Raw genomic sequence first — 19,316 nt, 5'->3', positions numbered from 1 at the left:
ACAAGGACAGCACATCTAAACCTGCAGTACTATAGAGTCATAGACTTGTGATTGGAGGCAGGATGCGGTTGTAAGTGGGAAGATTTGCTAATGGCCCCAGGAAAAAACTTCTCGACTTTCGAGTCCAAGCTCTGAGGACAGAGCACCAAAGGCAGATGGTGACATAGACAGGGGGACCTTTTTGAGAAGGAAAAATATTTTAAATTGGTTGGCTCTTGAAGTTTAGTGCCCCACTGCATCCCCCTCCCCATTTTGGGAACAGAATAGCTACCAAGGGGAGTCTGACAAACTCTTCTGATGCTAAGAGTTTTCCTGAAGCTCTAAAGGGCAGAGGGTTCCTGGTCTGTGGGACAGCAGTAGGCAAGCCCCTTAGCCATTAAAATACAACCAAAAAAAAAAAGACAAAACAGGTTCTTGGTTATACCTTAAATGACTATAATGTTGTATGTCAATTATATCTCAATAAAACTGAAAAAAAAGCATTAAGAAACAAACCAGGTCCTTGAAACTGTTTGTCATTTGAAAACAATTATTGTTAACCGTTTTTAGAAAATGTTCCAGTGCACACCCCATTCCTTTTATGATGGAATAATTTTAATCTTAAAGTAGTACAGAAAGAAAAATGAAAGATTTTTTTGTATATATGTATAAGATTTGCAAGCAGTGAATCTAGCAGTTTGAAGGAATTTTTGTGCCCTAAATCTTGTCCCCAGAAGATTTTTAGTTGAATGTAAAGATATGGATCTTAAATCTATTATCAACACAATGCATTATATATATAAACTAACATTAAAAAAACTTGCTTGTTTTTGGTTGTGCTGGCTCCTGGTTGCTGTGCACTAGCCTCCTCTGGTCGCAGGGAGCAGGGCTTCCTCTCTAGTTGTGCACGGGCTTCTCACTGCCATGCTTCTCTCGTGGAGCACTGGCTCTAGGGCTGCAGGCTTCTGTAGCTGCAGCATGTGGGCTTAGTAGTTGTGGTGCACTGGGACTTAGTTGACCTGAAGCATGCGGAATCTGCCCGAACTAGGGATCGAACCCATGTCCCCTGAATTGTCAGGCAGATTCTTATCCATAGTACCACTAAGGGAAGTCCTTAGTACTCTTTTTTCTGTTAACATTTTTTATGAAGCCACCAGGTTTTCCTTTTAGGATTCTTTACTTGCTTACCCAGTTCATGGGTATGATTTGAAATTTATTAGAAACTAGGGCATGTCAAAAAGCCTTTCTTGTGAATCTTCTTGAAGATGAAGCATTTTTGCAAAAGCAGTAAGACAGTAACTGAGTGACAAGACTTAAAAGGTACAGTGAAACAACTGATCTCAATGTAACTGACAGAAGACTTGGTTGTAATAACTAGAATTAGGGGTAACATTTTGTTAGGACACATCAGAATTATAGAAATTCCATGTTATTTTATTATTTATTATTTGGCCACACCCTGTGGCATGTGGAGATCTTAGTTCCCTGAGCAGGGATCAAATGCATGCCCCATACAGTGGAAGCATGGAGACTTAACCACTGGACTGCTAGGGAAGTCACCATATAATTTTCTTTAAATTATTATTGGAATATAGTTGATTCACAATGTTGTATTCCATATAATTTTAAGAGTGTAAAAACATTTGCCCACACAGTATAACCTGAGGAGGCTTATCACTCATTTGGCAATGTTGCCCATGTAATTTAACATACTGAATTGTCCTAATTAATCTCTGAGATGCCTCAAGGGTTCCTCTGAAGCACCCCAAAGTTAGCTGGAGGTCAAAAGAACTTCAGATCGAATTTGATATTTGTCAGAAATACTAGAAAGTCAAAGAAGATGATAAGTCACTGTGAAACAACAACCATTCACCCAACCAAAGTGACAATAAAAGATCTCAAAAGTAAATACATGAAGTCAAAATCAGATCTCTCAAAAAGGCAAAAGCAGCTTAGCACTCTAAGAAAACTTTATTTTATGTTGGGAAAGCAAAGAGAGAAAACCAAAAATCCAAATTCTAGTCTTGCATTATCAGCCTATTCTTGATAATAAATTTTATTTACTTAAATTCAGTCTAATCATAGCCAATACTGACCATGCACATACATGAACTTTTCTAAGTGTTCCTTTTTCACAAACTTTCTAAAACTTTCTATATATTATTTTGTCCCTGAGTTTCTTTACCATTCAGAAACAACCAACTCTAGGACAGAATTACCTTTTTTTCCATTTAACAAAATGGATTTCCATTCTTCATACCTGCTTTTACTGCAAACAGTAAAAGCTATACTTGTGTGTTGAAATATTTCTCTTTTTTTAAAACATTTGAAAAAATGTTTTACCTAGAAATCTCTTGAAAGTGAAAGTGTTACTTGCTTAGTCGTGTCCGACTCTTTGTGATCCCATGGACTGTAGCCCACCAGGCTCTTCTGTCCATGGAATTCTCCAGGCAAGAATACTGGAGTGAGTTGCCATGCCCTCCTCCAAGGAGTCTTCCTGACCCAGGGATTGAACCTGGGTCTCCTGCATTGCAGGTGGATTCTTCATCATCTGAGCCACCAGGGGAGCTCTTACATTTAATTTACTCAAATGTTTCATCATAGTTTTTCTTGTGGACAGATTTTATAACAATATGAGCTTTATTGACTTTCTTAGATGCAATAAAAGTGATAAACTTAATACTGATGACTCTAGAAACATGTCGTATTAAACCAGCACACTTAAAGGCTAGATTTAATACCAAGTATCAGTTTAATAGTAAATATTTCCTAGATCATATGAACCTGAAATTCATTTTGACCAGATTTTATATTTCTGAGAATTTACATAAGCACTTAAGTTCTTTTAAGTTAAACAGAGCTCATCTGCAAACCAAGCTTAGCAATGCAATTTGGAGATGGAGGCACATTGTATTTATAATGTATGCATAAATATGCATTTGTCTGTACAGACACAGATCTAAAACTTCACCTGTTTGAGTTTAAAAAGCACCCCCCACCCCACCCCGGGATCACAGATGATTAAAGTTTCTGCCAGTTCAGGTAGATCATTTTCATCTTGAAGGCACAAAGATCTGCATGTTTCTCCTAGAAAGCTAGCTTAGTACTAATTGCACACACAAAAACCACTTTCAGAATGTCAAAAGAGCCCCATCTTGACTGTTTCCAGGGTGAGATTTCCTTCAGTTTCTACATACCTGTCACTCACTCATATTCACATGCTTCTCTTACAAAAGAACTTGAATCAGCATTCAAGTTCCCAAGACCCCCTTCATATCAGATCAGATCAGATCAGTCTCTCAGTCGTGTCTGACTCTTTGCGACCCTGTGAATCGCAGCATGCCAGGCCTCCCTGTCCATCACCAACTCCTGGAGTTCACTCAGACTCATGTCCATTGAGTCAGTGATGCCATCCAGCCATCTCATCCTCTGTCGTCCCCTTTTCCTCTTGCCCCCAATCCCTCCCAGCATCAGTCTTTTCCAATGAGTCAACTCTTCACATGAGGTGGCCAAAGTACTGCAGTTTCAGCTTTAGCATCATTCCTTCCAAAGAAATCCCAGGGCTGATCTCCTTCAGAATGGACTGGTTGGATCTCCTTGCAGTCCAAGGGACTCTCAAGAGTCTTCTCCAACACCACAGTTCAAAAGCATCAATTCTTCGGTGCTCAGCCTTCTTCACAGTCCAACTCTCACATCCATACATGACCACAGGAAAAACCATAGCCTTGACTAGACGGACCTTTGTTGGCAAAGTAATGTCTCTGCTTTTGAATATGCTATCTAGGTTGGACATAACTTTCCTTCCAAGGAGTAAGCGTCTTTTAATTTCATGGCTACAGTCACCATCTGCAGTGATTTTGGAGCCCAGAAAAATAAAGTCTGACACTGTTTCCACTGTTTCCCCATCTATTTCCCATGAAGTGATGGGACCGGATGCCATGATCTTCGTTTTCTGAATGTTAAGCCAACTTTTTCACTCTCTACTTTGACTTTCATCAAGAGGCTTTTTAGTTCCTCTTCATTTTCTGCCATAAGGGTGGTGTCATCTGCATATCTGAGGTTATTGATATTTCTCCCAGCAATCTAGATTCCAGCTTGTGTTTCTTCCAGTCCAGTGTTTCTCATGATGTACTCTGCATATAAGTTAAATAAACAGGGTGACAATATACAGCCTTGACGAACTCCTTTTCCTATTTGGAACCAGTCTGTTGTTCCATGTCCAGTTCTAACTGTTGCTTCCTGACCTGCATACAGATTTCTCAAGAGGCAGATCAGGTGGTCTGGTATGCCCACCTCTTTGAGAATTTTCCACAGTTTATTGTGATCCACACAGTCAAAGGCTTTGGCATAGTCAATAAAGCAGAAATAGATGTTTTTCTGGAACTCTCTTGCTTTTTCCATGATCCAGCGGATGTTGGCAATTTGATCTCTGGTTTTCTCAAACCAGCTTGAACATCTGAAAGTTCATGGTTCACGTATTGCTGAAGCCTGGCTTGGAGAATTTTGAGCATTACTTGACTAGCGTGTGAGATGAGTGCAATTGTGTGGTAGTTTGAGCATTCTTTGGCATTGCCTTTCTTTGGGATTGGAATGAAAACTGACCTTTTCTAGTCCTGTGGCCACTGCTGAGTTTTCCCAGTTTGCTGGCATATTGAGTGCAGCACTTTCACAGCATCATCTTTCAGGATTTGGAATAGCTCAACTGGAATTCTATCACCTCCACTAGCTTTGTTCATAGTGATGCTTTGTAAGGCCCACTTGACTTCACATTCCAGGATGTCTGGCTCTAGGTCAGTGATCACACCATCGTGATTATCTGGGTTGTGAAGATCTTTTTTGTACAGTTCTTCTGTGTATTCTTGCCATCTCTTCTTAATATCTTCTGCTTAAGAAGAGATGGCAAGACCCCCTTAATGAGGGTCAAAACCAGAAGAGAGAACAGTATTAGGATTCATGTACCCAGACACTTGGGCACACACGCCAAATAAAAGCCAAACCAATTCCAAAAGGCTCCCTTAGACACAATAGTGTAAAAGCCTATGCATAAGGAACTCTATCCCATTTCCCTTCCCTTTTATAAAACAATTCTAGTTGAAGGATGTTCTAATTTAGAGGGCCATTGGTGTTGAAGGGGTGCTGAGGCCAAGCAGTGTTACAGTGAAATTTTTTCTTTCATTCATGGGAGCAAAGCTGATCTCCCCGTTTTGCGAAGTGTACCCTAGTGGACTACAAGATGGAACAGAATTGTCATTACCCGTACTTATTCACTGCTGCTGCTGTCAAATACCAAGCAAAGGGCACATCAGTGCAATGCAGAATGGTCTCTCAAGGTCACAGTTCCCTTGCCCCAGAGAGGAGATACCCAGTCAGTTCCCCATTAGAGATGAAGCCAAATGACCAAGCCGTACTCTTGCTGTAAGTGAAGCCAGTGAGGTTGGGAAGAATACCCTGGTGCAGAGACGAGATCAGGTTAAGTATAGTTTAAAATTGCACTCCCATTCCCACATGGAGGCCCCCAAACAGATCGGTCTGGGTCCCAAGAGAGAATTAGGGTGACTCACAATGAGCCCAGAGTGGCTCGCTTTCCCAAAGCGGGTGAACTCAGAAGGAGCAGGTAGAATTCCCAGCTTACGTATGTGGGGGAGAGACCCTAAACCCATACCTAAGGTGGGTGGGCTGTAGGTCACAACATTTGTTTCCAAAAAACCTCGTTCCAAAACGGCAGGCATCACCTGTCCCTCCTAGTTCTCTTTAGTGGAATGAACTCTGGGGACTGTTGGAGACTCAAGGAAAAGGGCTGCTCTTGGCCGGGACCAACCTGCCACGGGCACCAGCCCTTGGGTGGCTCAGCAGATGTAGTGAAACCCAATCTGTGTGCCTGGTGCACAGTGAGGCCAAACAAACTTCAGAGTTTGGAGCAAAGCAAGGTTTCCTGGAAGGGCCAAGGAAGCAGAGGACTTTCCCGGTGGATCAGTGGTAAAGAATCTGCCTGTGATGCAGGAGATGTGAGTTCATTCCCTGGGTCAGGAAGATCCTCTGGAGGAGGGCATGGCAACCTATTCCAGTATTCTTGCTGGAGAATCCCCACGGACAGTGGAGCCTGGCAGACTGCAGTCCACGGGGTCGCAAAGAGTCAGACACAACTGAGCATGCACGCAAGAGCAGACTTGGTGACGTCTCTTGTTTGTTTCTCTATTTGTAAAATGGCAATGATAGTAATTCCTAAGAGGAATTGTTCCACTTAATTGAAAGGCATGTAAAGCATCTGGTAAGCCCGGAACTTTTAGCTCCTGGCAGGTATGGGTGGAAGTGGCTTTTGTTCCTCTGGTAGGTGTTGCAGCCCCTGTGTGTATTTCCCTGTTCCTTCTACAAGTGTTTAACCACTTTCACATATGTTGGCTCACCTGCATCTATGCTTGTTCTCTCTGGAAGGTTCTAATAGAAGACTGTATTCCAGTACTGAAGAGGTACGCCAAAGAAGGGAGAGAGTTTGATTATGTGATTAATGATTTGACAGCTGTTCCAATCTCCACATCTCCGGAAGAAGGTAGATTCTGTTTTTCCTTTTATTTTAAACTTTTTTTTTTTTCGTATTGGAATATAGCCGATTAACAATATTGTGATAGTTTCAGGTGAACAGTGAAGGGACCCAGTCATACATATATACATATCCATTATCCCCCAAACTCCTCTCCCATCCAGGCTGCCCCAGCCAAGATAATGTTCACAGAAATATGGAAATGTTTTTCTTAACATCATGTGAGAATGAAAGGATCTTAAGACATTGTCTAGTGAAGTTCCTTCATTTATTAAAGGTAGTAAACTGAGGCCAGTGGTGGAAAGATGGCTAGATTTGGCTTTGGTCAGATCCTGTTTTGCCACTAAATGAGCAAAATTAACGCAGTCGTTTGAAACAAGTATAGAAATAAAATGACTCATGATCATACCATTGAGATATCTGCTTGTTTCATAATTTACATATTGGGATTTTTTTTAACTTGTACCGGGACAATCTGGTGACCTTTCTGAGCAACACCAGAGACAAGGCCCCTTCTCATGCCATGCACTCAAAATCACTGCTGGCTTAGGATTTCAGTGTTCATGTTTTTTCTATTACCTTGTCTTCCTGCTGAGTTTCCAGACTCAGGTCCCCACCCTCACTCTTGCAGTTTCTCTCCTGAGATGTTACTGCTTTTCCCTTTGCTTAAAGGTGTTCTCTTTCAGATTTAAGCCTGCTTTTGTGTCAAATCTTTACGGGTATGGTGAGAGCAGTGTTATGTGCCTCCGCATTTGCTTTTGATTTTGCTTGTATAGAGGTATATGTGCACGTGTGTCCAAGACACAAAATACATGACAGTGTGTTCTTGTTCACAAGCCCTTGAATATTGGGTCTCATGGCTAGTTCTCTTTTTTTTCTTTTTGTTTTTTTTTTTTGAATCATTGAATATTAATGTGAATGTTTGACTTTAGATGTTGTTTCTCATGCATGCAAACTGATATTTATAAAACTTAATTTTTTTTAACATCCAGATTCCACATGGGAGTTTCTCAGACTGATTCTTGATCTCTCAATGAAAGTATTGAAACAGGATGGGAAATATTTTACACAGGTATAGACTTCTGTTTTTTTCCCCAAAAAATACTCAGTAAAAATTTTACATTTTGTGCTTCACACACCAAAATACTTAGACATTGACATAAAGACTAATGATAGCACTAACTATTTAGTTACTTGTCAAATGAAGACTAAATAAGGTTTAAAGGGACTGGGTATAGTACAACAGTATTCTCTTCCAATGCTGGGACAGTACAACTACTGAAAACAATGGTGAGTGGGAGAGACTGGGGCAAGTATATGCCAAAATCTTACGTATTTTCAGTAATCATATTGGTGGTGAATTTTCAGTAATCATATTGGTGGTGATGGCATTAGTATTGCTTTTCTTAGTTGTATTTGCAATGTGGCATAAAGCCATTGAGCATTTATGCAATATTTTAATTCTATCCTTAGCATTCTCAATGTGGAAGTAGGTAGTTGAAGATGTAATATAAAAGTGGATAAATGAAACTGTTGTACTGAAAATTTTTCTTATGTCTGTCTGTGTTCTCAAGCAGTAAGTTTGTAAATAGCTGACCTGTCCCTTTTAGGGAATTAATGAGTTCTGTCCTGTCCTGTTGAGAGTTTCCCCCATGGCTCAGTGGTAAAGAATCCACCTGCAATGCAGGAGACATGGATTCCATCCCTGGGTCAGGAATATCCCCTGGAGGAGGAAATGGCAACCCACTCCAGTATTCTTGCCTGGGAAATCCCATGGACAGGAGCCTGGTGGGCGACAATCCATTGGGTCGCAGAGAGTCGGACATGGCTGAGCATCTAGGCAGGCATGTACCTTGTTCTGTTCTGTCCTGTTACCATAACCTTCCAATTTATTAAATTTGGGCTTTGGCTGTAGAATGAGCTTCTGCCACCAGAAGAAGACACAGACCGTGATTTTTACCCCCTTCTCCCTCTTCACCCTCCTGAGAGTGTTTAGTAGAAAAGCCATCATAAACTGCAGTGGCTGCACTATGAGCTTTTGCCACAGAGGGAGACACAGACCGTGATATGTATATTCCGCCCCCCCCCCCATATTCTCTGGAGAGTCTTTAGTGGAAAAAAACCATCATAAACTGCACTGGCTGCAGTATCAGCTGCTGACATCAGGGGGAGACATAGACCGTGATTTTCTTTTCTTGTTTTTTTTTGCCTTTGGGCCTCATCCTCTAGGAAAAGTCATCAATATAATTTCATAAACTGCTCTGGCTGCAGTATGAACTGCTGCCACCAGATGGAAGCAAATTGTATTTTCCTCATTTCCTAGGGTATTCTTAATTTTAAAAGAAGGTTTGAAGTCAGTATTTCCTGATACATAAAAATACATATATATATCTTACTTAAGTCCTTAACATTTTGGAAATGATGGCAAAAGCGGCTAATTGGTGATCAGTCTTTTTACTTGGTTGAAAAAGCCCTTGATTCATAAGCAGAAGATAAGCAGTATTGTACTCTGGTCCCTGTAATTAGTTCTTAAGCATTTTCAGGAGAACTCTACCTCTCCCTCCCACCCCCCGCAACTTTTTTTTTTTTAAAGCATTAGTATATTTAATGGACTTTTATTTTTGATCTTCCCCACCCAGGGATTGAACCTGGGTTTCCTGCATTGCAGGCAGATTCTTTACCATCTGAGCTACCAGGGAAGCCCAAGTATATTTAAACGTCAAGAACTATGGGAAAATTCCTGATTTTATTCTTCTGAGGAGGCTTTTTTAAAGTAAGCCCTGGGGAGTTTATGAGGCCTGAGATTTATAATGCTGAAAACAAATTGGCAACTCCTTGAATTTGTTTCCAGCCGATCCTGTTTTCTTCCTCTTCCCCCTGCACAGAACACCCCTACAGGTAGCAGTTAATCTTTGATCATCTCATACTTGCTGAAAGTGTTGGCAAGCTTCAAGGGGAACAGACAACTGTCTACAAGTGGACTTTTATTTTTTGTAACCCCTGATGCTTAGGAATGATTTTTTTTTATTTTATTTTTTAACTTTACAATATTGTATTGGTTTTGCCATATATCAACATGAATCCACCACAGGTATACACGTATTCCCCATCCTGAACCCTCCTCCCTCCCCGTACGAGGAATGATTTTTAAAAACACATTCTAATATTGACTTTTTAAAAGCCAGGGGTCCATAAACCACGGGCCATTTCTCACCCCTTGCTTGTTTTTTGCCGTTTTCTTGACACACAGCCACGCCCGTTCATTACACGGTGTCTGCGGCTGCTTTTGCAGTACAGCAACAGCTTGGAGCAGTTGTGGTGAAGACTATATGGTCTGCAAAGCTTAAAATATTTTCTCTCTGGCCCTTTGCAGAAATTTGCTTACCCCTGCTTTACAGGAACTCTACAGTGAAACCTGCTCAAACCAAGTGGCCTAATTCCTATAAAAGCAACCCAAATTCAATGAGTTGGGTTTTCATAAGTGAATATTTCTCAAGGAGAGCATTGATATATTGATAGAACTGGATTCTTTTTATGTTTCTGCAAATAGAAATCCCGTGGGGCTTAAGTTGGGAAAGAAAGTGAGGCTCTGGCATCTTTAATCAAAAGAGACTGAGAACAATTTGGATCTAATGCAAACCAGTCAGTTTGCAGTAGACAACAGGTGCTCTTAGGAAGAAAGTGTGACTGGTGTCTTTTGTTGCAAATATTTGCCTGGTAGACTGCTTTCTCAGTGTGGACAACTAATAGAAGCACTTGCTTGACAGATCGTCACCACACATTTGTTAACACTAAAGATCAGGCTTTGATCACCTGGCCTTTGCCAACCAACTTTTACTAAAAACCACCTTAAATACTCAAGGCTGTGCTGGTTTCTAAGAGTTATCCAAAAGATGTCTTAGGATGTGCTTCCCACCCCTACATTCAGTATAGTTGGAAACTCAAGGCGATCTCATTTTATGATGCCTGGAATCCCATAGTATGTTGGGTGGTTCAGCATGCCGTATGGACCACAGGGGCATAGGCCTGTGAAGAAGCAGTAGTTTGGTCAAGAGCCACAGCATGCTCTGACTAAGGATGCACTGATGGTATTGCCACAGTGGAACACTTTCCTTTTGTAGCACATGGTGTGCTCAGGAAATGCCCTTAATACACTCACACCCTGCTTCCCTTGGCCTGTAGCTTAGGAACAGAGGAAAGGTTAAAGATGGGACAAAAATGGTGTTTGGCTTGTTAACTTGGTGACTGACAAAAGCTAAACGTCCCTGCCTAAAATTGCTTACATCACCATGGAGATTTTATGATGTCACTAATTTCACTGTGGCTGCTTGAAGACAGCCTTGTCTGTGGGCCACAAAGCTGGGGAAGTCCTTCTGGAACGTGCTCATTCATGGAGCCACGTCTGGTGGGCCAGAGGGCAGAGAGTTGCTTTTGTGGAACTAAGAGGCAGATCCTGGGACTTGACTTCTGCCCCTCCACTCCTCATTAAAAAAGCTGTAGGTTATTTGAAAGTACAAATGTGTGTGTGACATTCATGTTAGTTATGATACAAAGACATGAGCCCCCCTCCGCACCTCCCCCCACCCCCCACAGACCTCGATGTTACCAGTACGCTTGACACATCTACATTTCTCCATCAACCCCTCCCACCTTCTGGAAGTAACTCATTTAGAGTTTTTTTCCCCTCTGTTTTTTAGGTATTTCACATATGTGTGATTTCCTAAATCATCACGTTATTTTTGCTTGTTTTAGAAGACATAAAAATGGTATCATTAAGGAAATAGTCTTCCAGACTTTGTTATATTACAGATATGACATAAACTCTTTGAAAGATACAAACAATATTAAAATCTCTAAGGTAAAAAAGCAGGTGTCACCCAGAGCTAACATGGGGCAGCAAGAACCTTGTAGAATGGAAGACGCTGTATTGTGGTTTACCTCCCAGGTATGCCCCTGCCTTGCCATATTATTCTCTTCCTCTCCTCCTCAATAGGTGCTGAATTCTTTGCTATTAGCAATTTGTTATGTATCCCCTATATGTCTTAAGAACAGTGTAGTTGCATTTAAATACACAGAAAGGTGAAATGTATCATGGTACTTTTTTGGGGTAGGCATCTATTTGTGGGGTTTTTCTTTCTTAAACTGCTTTTTGACCATTTGGGATAGAATAAATTGAAACTGTTCTGTTTATTTACTACATTCTTTGTAAGGAGGTCTTCCTGTATTCCGTCTATAAAGAGAGAGTATGGTGTCATTTTTAAGATGGCAAGGAAAAGCTTGAACTGTGAACCTTGGTGGTATTTCCATTCTATAGCTTCCCTAGTAGTGAGGTGTTCTAAAAACAACTGGGCAGTGTTTTCTATTTGTGCATCTTAAATTACACATGTGCTGTTTATATACTCTCATGGTGAACTTAATGTTGAAACCAAATTATATGCTGGTCAAAGGCACTTGGTCCAATTCCCACTGCAGGACCCTAGATGATGGGTTACTAAACAGGTTGGCACTGAAGTATGACGACATGCTGATCAAATGTGCTCAGTTAAAACTGCCCAGGCCAGCTCTCAGAATAGTCCTGTCTACCCACTTCCCTGTAGCTGGCTGGTTTTTTGATTTTGAAATGCCATCCTTAGAAATGCTTGTATCACAGGATGCTTTATTTGTGAATAATTTTCATCTTGGCTGTTTTGAGGCAAATTGATAATGAAGTTCTTATGAAGGAATTTTATCAGCACATATATTCTAGTCGTCTTCCAAATGTTTAGAACTTCAGAGGTTAAAAGGAAATAGTTGATATTAAATGCTCATCTTGTTTTCTAAATCCATTATGAGAAAATTGGGGGAAAATTGTGCTCAAATGATAAACCCTACCCCAGACCTACTTAATGAAAATCTGCAATGTAACAAGGCCCCTTATGATTCATATACACATTAAAAATTGAGAATTGCAGCTCTAGAATTAGGCAGATTCTGTATCCATTCACCAGCTCTCCTGGGTCTTGGCCACCAGCATTTCTGATTCTCTTCACCATTTTTTTTAATAGTCATAGAGTGGCTGCTGCAGCTCTACATATCACATCTAAGTTGCAGGCTGGAAGAAAGTTGAAGGAGCAAGGTCACTGTGTTTATCCTTGATTTGTCTACAGTCAAATATCCCTTATACATGGAATCTAAAAAATACTACAAATGAATCTGTAAGAAACAGACTCAGACTCACAGACATAGAAAACAAACTTATAGTTACCAAAGGTGAAAGGGGACCAAGAGGGATAAATTAGAAGGTTGGGATTAATAGATACAAACTACTATACATAAAATAGATAAACAACATACAGCAGAAGGAACTATATTCAGTATCTTTTAATAACCTACAATGGAAAATAATCTGAAAAGATGTGTATATATAGGTGTATGTATATATGTAGCTGAGTCACTTTGGTGTATGGCTGAAACTAACACAATGTTGTAAACCAACTATACTTCAATAATTAAGAAAAAGAACACATTTCCAAAAAAAATCTTTTCCAGCAGATTTATACTATATTTCATTGACCACTCCTACAAGCTGGGGAGACAAAAAAGAAATGGCAAGAAACGGAGAAAAATTAGAACAGTGAAGTCAAGACAAAATGTTTGATAAAGAGTAAACTAGGGAATACCTTTAGTGTGTATATCTGGAATTGACTTTTGTTGGAGAAAGCACAAGGGTGTGAAAGAAAGAGTTTGTGTCAACATCTTAGACTCTTAAGAGGGTTGTAGTTTAAGTCATTCTGAAAATCAAGAACATTATGTTTCTGATACTTCATCCTCAATACTGTAGTGACTTTAGGGAAAACTTATTTTGAATGGGTTATGTGTATGAATGTTTGCTAATTGCATGGTGTTGATACAATGACTGTCACTAATGAGAAATTGGTCTCACTGCTTTCTCTTGCTTCATCCTCGAATAATTTGAAATGGCTTGGTAAATGAAGTAGAAGGATAATGAGCTAATGGACCTATAAATAGAATGCAATGCAATTTGTGAAAGTACAGAAACCTTATCTCATTTTCAGAGATGAACTTTTATCTAAAGCTAGAATGGTTCTCATTTATTAGAGACCTTCCAATGATTGGGACCCTCTGTAGGACTTAAGATTCCTATTGTTTGCTTTTCTCTCTTTGATTTAGGGAAACTGTGTCAATTTGACAGAAGCCCTGTCGCTCTATGAAGAACAGCTGGGGCGCCTGTATTGTCCTGTGGAATTCTCCAAGGAGATCGTCTGTGTCCCTTCGTACTTGGAATTATATCCTTTGACCACATCATCGTGTTGCCCAATCAGAACCCCCATGTAAAAACCATGCCCATTTACCAGTTTCAAGAAACAGAATTAGTTCTGTAGTATACAGAAGGCCCTGGTTTTCAGACTTGGCTGTATGTTGTAATCCCCTGGGCACTTGAAAACAATACAGATTCCTGGGTCCCAGCCTCAGATGCTGGGGTGTGGCCTGACACAGCCTCCCAGGTGGTTTGGATGGTATGGCACCACTGGTCCTCACAGTACCACCAGACCTGTGACATCACCTGGGAGCTAGTTAAACAGGCACATTCTTAAGCCCCACCCCAGCCTGCTGTCCAATCAGAAATACTGGAGGCTGGGGCCGCGTGACCTGTCTCAACCAGCTTGCCAGGAGATTGATGTGCACTTGAGAGCTTCAGAAAGCCACCCTAGCTGGAGCAGGCTGGCTTAAGAAGCTCATTGTCCTTTTACGTTTATATTATCCTACTTTAATATTAATTCCTACACTTGGCTTGATGCTGCTTTGCAGTAGAGATAGAGCTAAAAATAATGCCAGGCATCACAAAGTCAGGGTTGGTGTTCTTCATTTAGTTCCACTTAGTAAAGTCAGTCCAGAGAAATAAGAGAAGAACCTGGAGAAAAGGCAAAGGAGAACATTGTCATTGGACTTTCATAGTGCATTTCTTCCTCCTAAAAACTGGACAGTGTTCTGCAGACCAAAGCTTCCTCTCCCTGCCTGGCACCTTCATCAGGGTTGCTCTCCAGAGCATTCCGTGACAGTCAGATCTTTGTCTACATGCTCAAAGACTTTTGAAAGCAGTTGATGACATCTGGAGAAAAGGTTTCCACCCTCTGGCTCCTCTCTGGTCCCTCATCCTTCCACCATTTTTTCCTTCTCTTCCTCGGTCCCTCTCCTCCCACCTCCACCACCCTCCTCCCCCCACTCCCTCTGATGTTTCTCTCTCCTTCCCACCCTTCCTTCTCATATTAATTCCCTAAAACATTTTAGAGTCTTTGGAAGCACAAGTGTTCTCTGAGAGAATATTTGTGTCCCTTTAACCTTTTCTCTGCTAAGCTCCCCCACACCTCACCCCAACGTCACAGATGGTGGGCATCTAGGCTGTGAAGTGACCTTGTCTCGAGGCCTTCGCGTCATTACCACAGTGCTGTAAGCTGTGAAATGCTCATTCATCTTCCAATCTGTAGGCCAGTAAACAAACTTTAAGTGATGCCTTCAATTACCTACTCTTATTCCTTGACTCCTTATCCAGGTGGGTATTTTACACTGTTTGGAAGAAAGCTAAACCTTGAAAATCAGTGTCCCCGAGTCACGTGTGCTGCAAATAGCCTTCCTGACCTTTCTATGCTGTACGTGAAATCGAAACAAGTCAGGCAATTGATTGTGAATTCCTTCACGTTTCCTGTTTTTAATTATTTTTTTAATTTAAAAATCAAATGGAAAAATGTATATTTTGATGAACTAGGATGATTAGACAGCACAGTGAAGGCTGCTAAATGCACTGAACCCCTAGAATGTGATTTTTGTTTTTGTTTCTGTTTTTCTGTGTGGGCTTTTTTTTTGTTTGTTTGTTTTGTTTTCATTTTGGTAGACTTTGAATTTGGTTGTTTGGAGGAGTGAACATCATTGTTTTCTTCTGGAGGGGAGTTCTTCATGGAGTTTCTTTCCCACCCAAATTGATATAGATATTAAAATTTGGTGCTTATGAGGAAAGACTTTAAAAATGATTAGCAACGCTTCAATTAAAGTTACAAATGAGAAATTTCATGTGTCTGTCGTTTTATTTCAGCCAGGTCCTCTCTTGCTCACTTCTGATCTCACAGAACAAAGGTGTCTCCTTGGTCTTTTTTTGGTTCTATCCTATCAGTTGGTGCCATTTATCTCTATAATAGGATGGCCTTAGGGCCTTTTTTGAACAGTAGTAATGACTTCATTTACCACCTTGGTAAATGATACACAGCCTATTACATTCACCACTTCTTCATTGTAAAATTGACCTGGAGGATGGGAAAAGATTTGGCCTTACTGTAAAGTTGAAAGTCAAAAGCTTATTTCTCTTAATAAGAGTTTCTCTTCCAACTCTTTATCGGTGTATTAGATGTGAAAATAAAGATCACTGTGGATTGCTGCTGTGAACTTGTCTGAGTTTTTTAGACGCACAGATAGAGGATAGTTTATGTAGAGGCCCACAGCCACAGGAGCAACTTCAGCTCACCTAAGGAAGTGCGTGTCACTGCTGGGGAGTGTATGTGTGGGTCACAATTCACATAAAAAGGTAAGTTTATATTGACTCAGACTGTTAGACATCACTGGGTTATCCTGTTGTTTTAAAAAAGTTTATGCTTTATCGAGGAAATGAGTTCATTTACGATGAATTTGTAGGAAGGAAACCATTAAATATACCCACTGTCTGTTCTGAGATAGAATTAGTGTCAGCCCATAACATTCTTCCGAGCTAGGTTCATGGTATGAAACATAAAATCTTTCAAAATGAATATATGTCCACTTACTCTTTTTTGTGGGATTGGCATTGGAGAAAAAATAATGAACAAAAGCAGTTAGACTCATATGGGAACTAGATTGGCTTTCAGCAAATATTTTTCTGGTGCCTAGAGGTTAAAAATGGCATTGATATATAGACACTAGGAACCCTACTCACTGCCTTGCCTCCCTACCACCAACTTCCTCAGTCTTTCAAAGTCTCTCTACTGTGTAAGATTAAACAGTATGGTACTGTTTGAACACAGAGTGGGTAAACGGAAGTGGAGGTTTTGGGGTGTTTTTCTTCATTTGAAAAATGAAAGCAAGTGTATCTGCTGTCTGGATATGGTGTTGTTAATATGTGATATAACTTTATACTTGAAGACTAGCTTGAGACTGAAGCTAAATCTGCTGATGTAGCAGGTCCTGCCAAGAGCTGAGAGTTAGGAACGAGATGGATCGGGTTGGAACAGACCATGGAAGATGTGTTCAGGAGAGACTAAGGGGTGTGGTATGGGAGGAAGAAGGAAATGGAAAGAAAATTTTTGTTTCAGGTGATAATCATGAATTCTGAGCACAATCATTTCTTTCTAGTAGGGAAAGGATGTCTAGTGTTTTTTGAACATCTTTGTAACTGTTAAACGTATGCAAACTGAACTCTTGATAACTATCAACAACCTTCAGTTCTGCTGCATTTTAAGGAAATGTAAAATCTAAGCACTGCTATATTACTCTAATGGCTGTAGTGTTATTTACTGTTGTAGTCCCCTTTATCATCTAAAATAGAATATACTGTATTATATAGCTGCTTTTTAATTAAAGACGTGTGGCTGTAGTTTAAATTCTATTCAGCACATCAGCAGTTACTAAGAATTTGCTTATTAAAAGAAGAAATGCTGCCTTCTGACAGTGTGATTGGCTGTTTTAAAAACCTGATTAATGGTGATCCTACTGGGATGGAGGGAGGCTGGGTTGACACTGTTTCTACTGCACAGAAGAAAAGTGTGCTGCTCTTCCTCTGCAGTCGAACAGACGCCTTCTTGCTTAACTATTGCTGCCATAAGACTTTGCATTTGTCTCAATAAATTGATCAATTTCATTGTTCTCATGACTCCTGGGATAGGGAAAGGGGTGTGTGTGTGTGTGTGTGCGCGCGTGCGCGATGTATCATTGCTCTATGCCCAAGACTCCAGCAGTATTAATTGGTGTGGTCCTTCAGCAGGTCATTATGTTCTATGCACATTGTTTCGTTTGCTTCAGCTGAAGTTTTTTCATTCCCAGCAAGACCACCTCAGTGAACGAAGCAGCATGTTGGTCTCCACCGCAGGGCACGGTCCTTCCCCAGTCTTGGAATAGCACTGTGAGTAGCACTGTTCTTGAGGCCAGGTGGGCAGCATTATTTGATTCAGGCTGCTACATGGCTTTGAGATAACACTTCACCTCCTTCTACATCACCCTGTTGGTGAATGTCTTTCTACCGCACCATCTTTTACGGTGCTGTGCTTTGGGTCAGTACACAACTTTCCTTTACATTCTCTTGCTCAGTCTTAAAAATAGCTTTGTGAGCTTTGTGAATTGTGAATATCACTGAGTAGGCCAGTAGTCAAAATTTGAAATATACCCAGGGGTCTCGTGGCCAGTAACAATCTGAGTTTAGGTTCCAGCATTCTGAATTTGCTGTCGCAAGGCTCACATTAGGGGTCCTTAACCTTCCTCGTACCATGGATTCCTCAGGCAGCCTGGTGAACCTGTGAACCCCTCCTCAGAAACAAGTTTTCTAATACATCAAGGAGATAAGATTACGAGGAAATACGTTACAAAGTTGTTCAAAGACATCTGATTTCATATTTCTGCTTTAATGACATGTTACAAAGCTGGATCTAGTTGTGGGTCACATATTGTCATTTTGAAGCATAATGAGCATAAATAGAAGATCTCTGGCAACTGAAATGTGCAAAGAACGCATCTGACTTGTTGACAAAGTCATAGGTACTGTCAGTGCTAACATGGATTGTCACCTGTGCTCATGATTAAAGGAAATGCTCGATTTCAGTAGGAGGTTAGTGAAAATATAGAAAGGTTTTCCCACCAAGTTTAGAGCCACGAAGAATTGCATCCATAGATGCCAGGTTAAGAACCCCTGACCCATAGTTTTGGCTTCTGTTGGATTGTGTTTAGGCGGTGGGGAAGGGTAGCTGGGTCCCTTCTGCCTGCTGTCACAACCTCAGATCAACAGTGGCAGATCAGTTGTTCTCAGCCAGAACCATTTACAATCTCAACTACCCAGGGCAATCATTCCACTGATTCTGCTTTACTCATTATTTCAAAAATGAGAAATTGAACATGGGCAAGAAATAGCCCAGTGCCCTTGGAAGGCTATTGGAGTACTCTTGGATGGGATCTCCCTGGGAAGTAAGATGATAAATGTGACTGGACAGGTAAGCTTATCTCCTGGATCTGGGGGTCCCAGCGATGCCCTGGCCATTTTGTTAATGTAGAGCACATCCCTGGGGAGCAACCAGTCACGTGGTGGTCATTTTGGTGAGTGACTGATTCCTTTCAGATGACGTACTGGGGAGTAGGGAACGTAACAATAAATGAGTCACGGGGTCTCCTGTTTGGACAGGAGCCCTCCAATATCCAGAGGGAGGTCTTGAGGGGTTGCCCCACCTCAGCCTAGAGATGGAGGCCCAAGATTGTAAAGATGGGCAAGGGGCAGTTGGTTGTAGATGTGGGCTTTGACGATGGACTTGTGAGAGATCATTCCCGGCTCTGCCTCTGAGGAAATCCTTTTTTCTTGTTTTGGGCTTCCCATGTGGCTCAGCTAGTAAAGAATCTGCCTGCAATGTGGGAGACCTGGGTTCAGTCGCTGGTTTGGGAAGATCCCCTGGAGAAGGGAAAGGCTACCCACTTAGGTATTCTGGCCTGGAGAATTCCATGGACTGTATAGTCCGTGGGGTCGCAAAGAGTCAGACACGACTGAGCGACTTTTTTTGTATGTTTGTTTTAGGGCTAAAAT

General features: G+C 41.0%; 1 protein-coding gene across 2 annotated transcripts in view; it reads left to right on the top strand.

The window, feature by feature from the left end:
• The window catches only part of SMS (spermine synthase), a 50,834-nt gene extending 34,890 nt beyond the window's left edge, over window positions 1-15,944 (top strand). For both annotated transcript variants that reach the window (XM_070365623.1, XM_070365624.1), the window contains exons 8-11: window positions 6,412-6,526; window positions 7,510-7,589; window positions 13,688-13,803; window positions 15,069-15,944. In XM_070365623.1, the coding sequence (XP_070221724.1) occupies window positions 6,412-6,526; window positions 7,510-7,589; window positions 13,688-13,803; window positions 15,069-15,108 (351 nt within the window). In that variant the 3' untranslated portion in view covers window positions 15,109-15,944. The remainder of the gene's footprint in view (window positions 1-6,411; window positions 6,527-7,509; window positions 7,590-13,687; window positions 13,804-15,068) is intronic.
• Window positions 15,945-19,316: the final 3,372 nt, after the last annotated feature.

This window comes from Bos mutus, chromosome X (genome assembly GCF_027580195.1).
Source record: "Bos mutus isolate GX-2022 chromosome X, NWIPB_WYAK_1.1, whole genome shotgun sequence".
Taxonomy (NCBI): domain Eukaryota; kingdom Metazoa; phylum Chordata; class Mammalia; order Artiodactyla; family Bovidae; genus Bos; species Bos mutus.
This window is presented reverse-complemented; position numbering and strand designations above follow the sequence as displayed.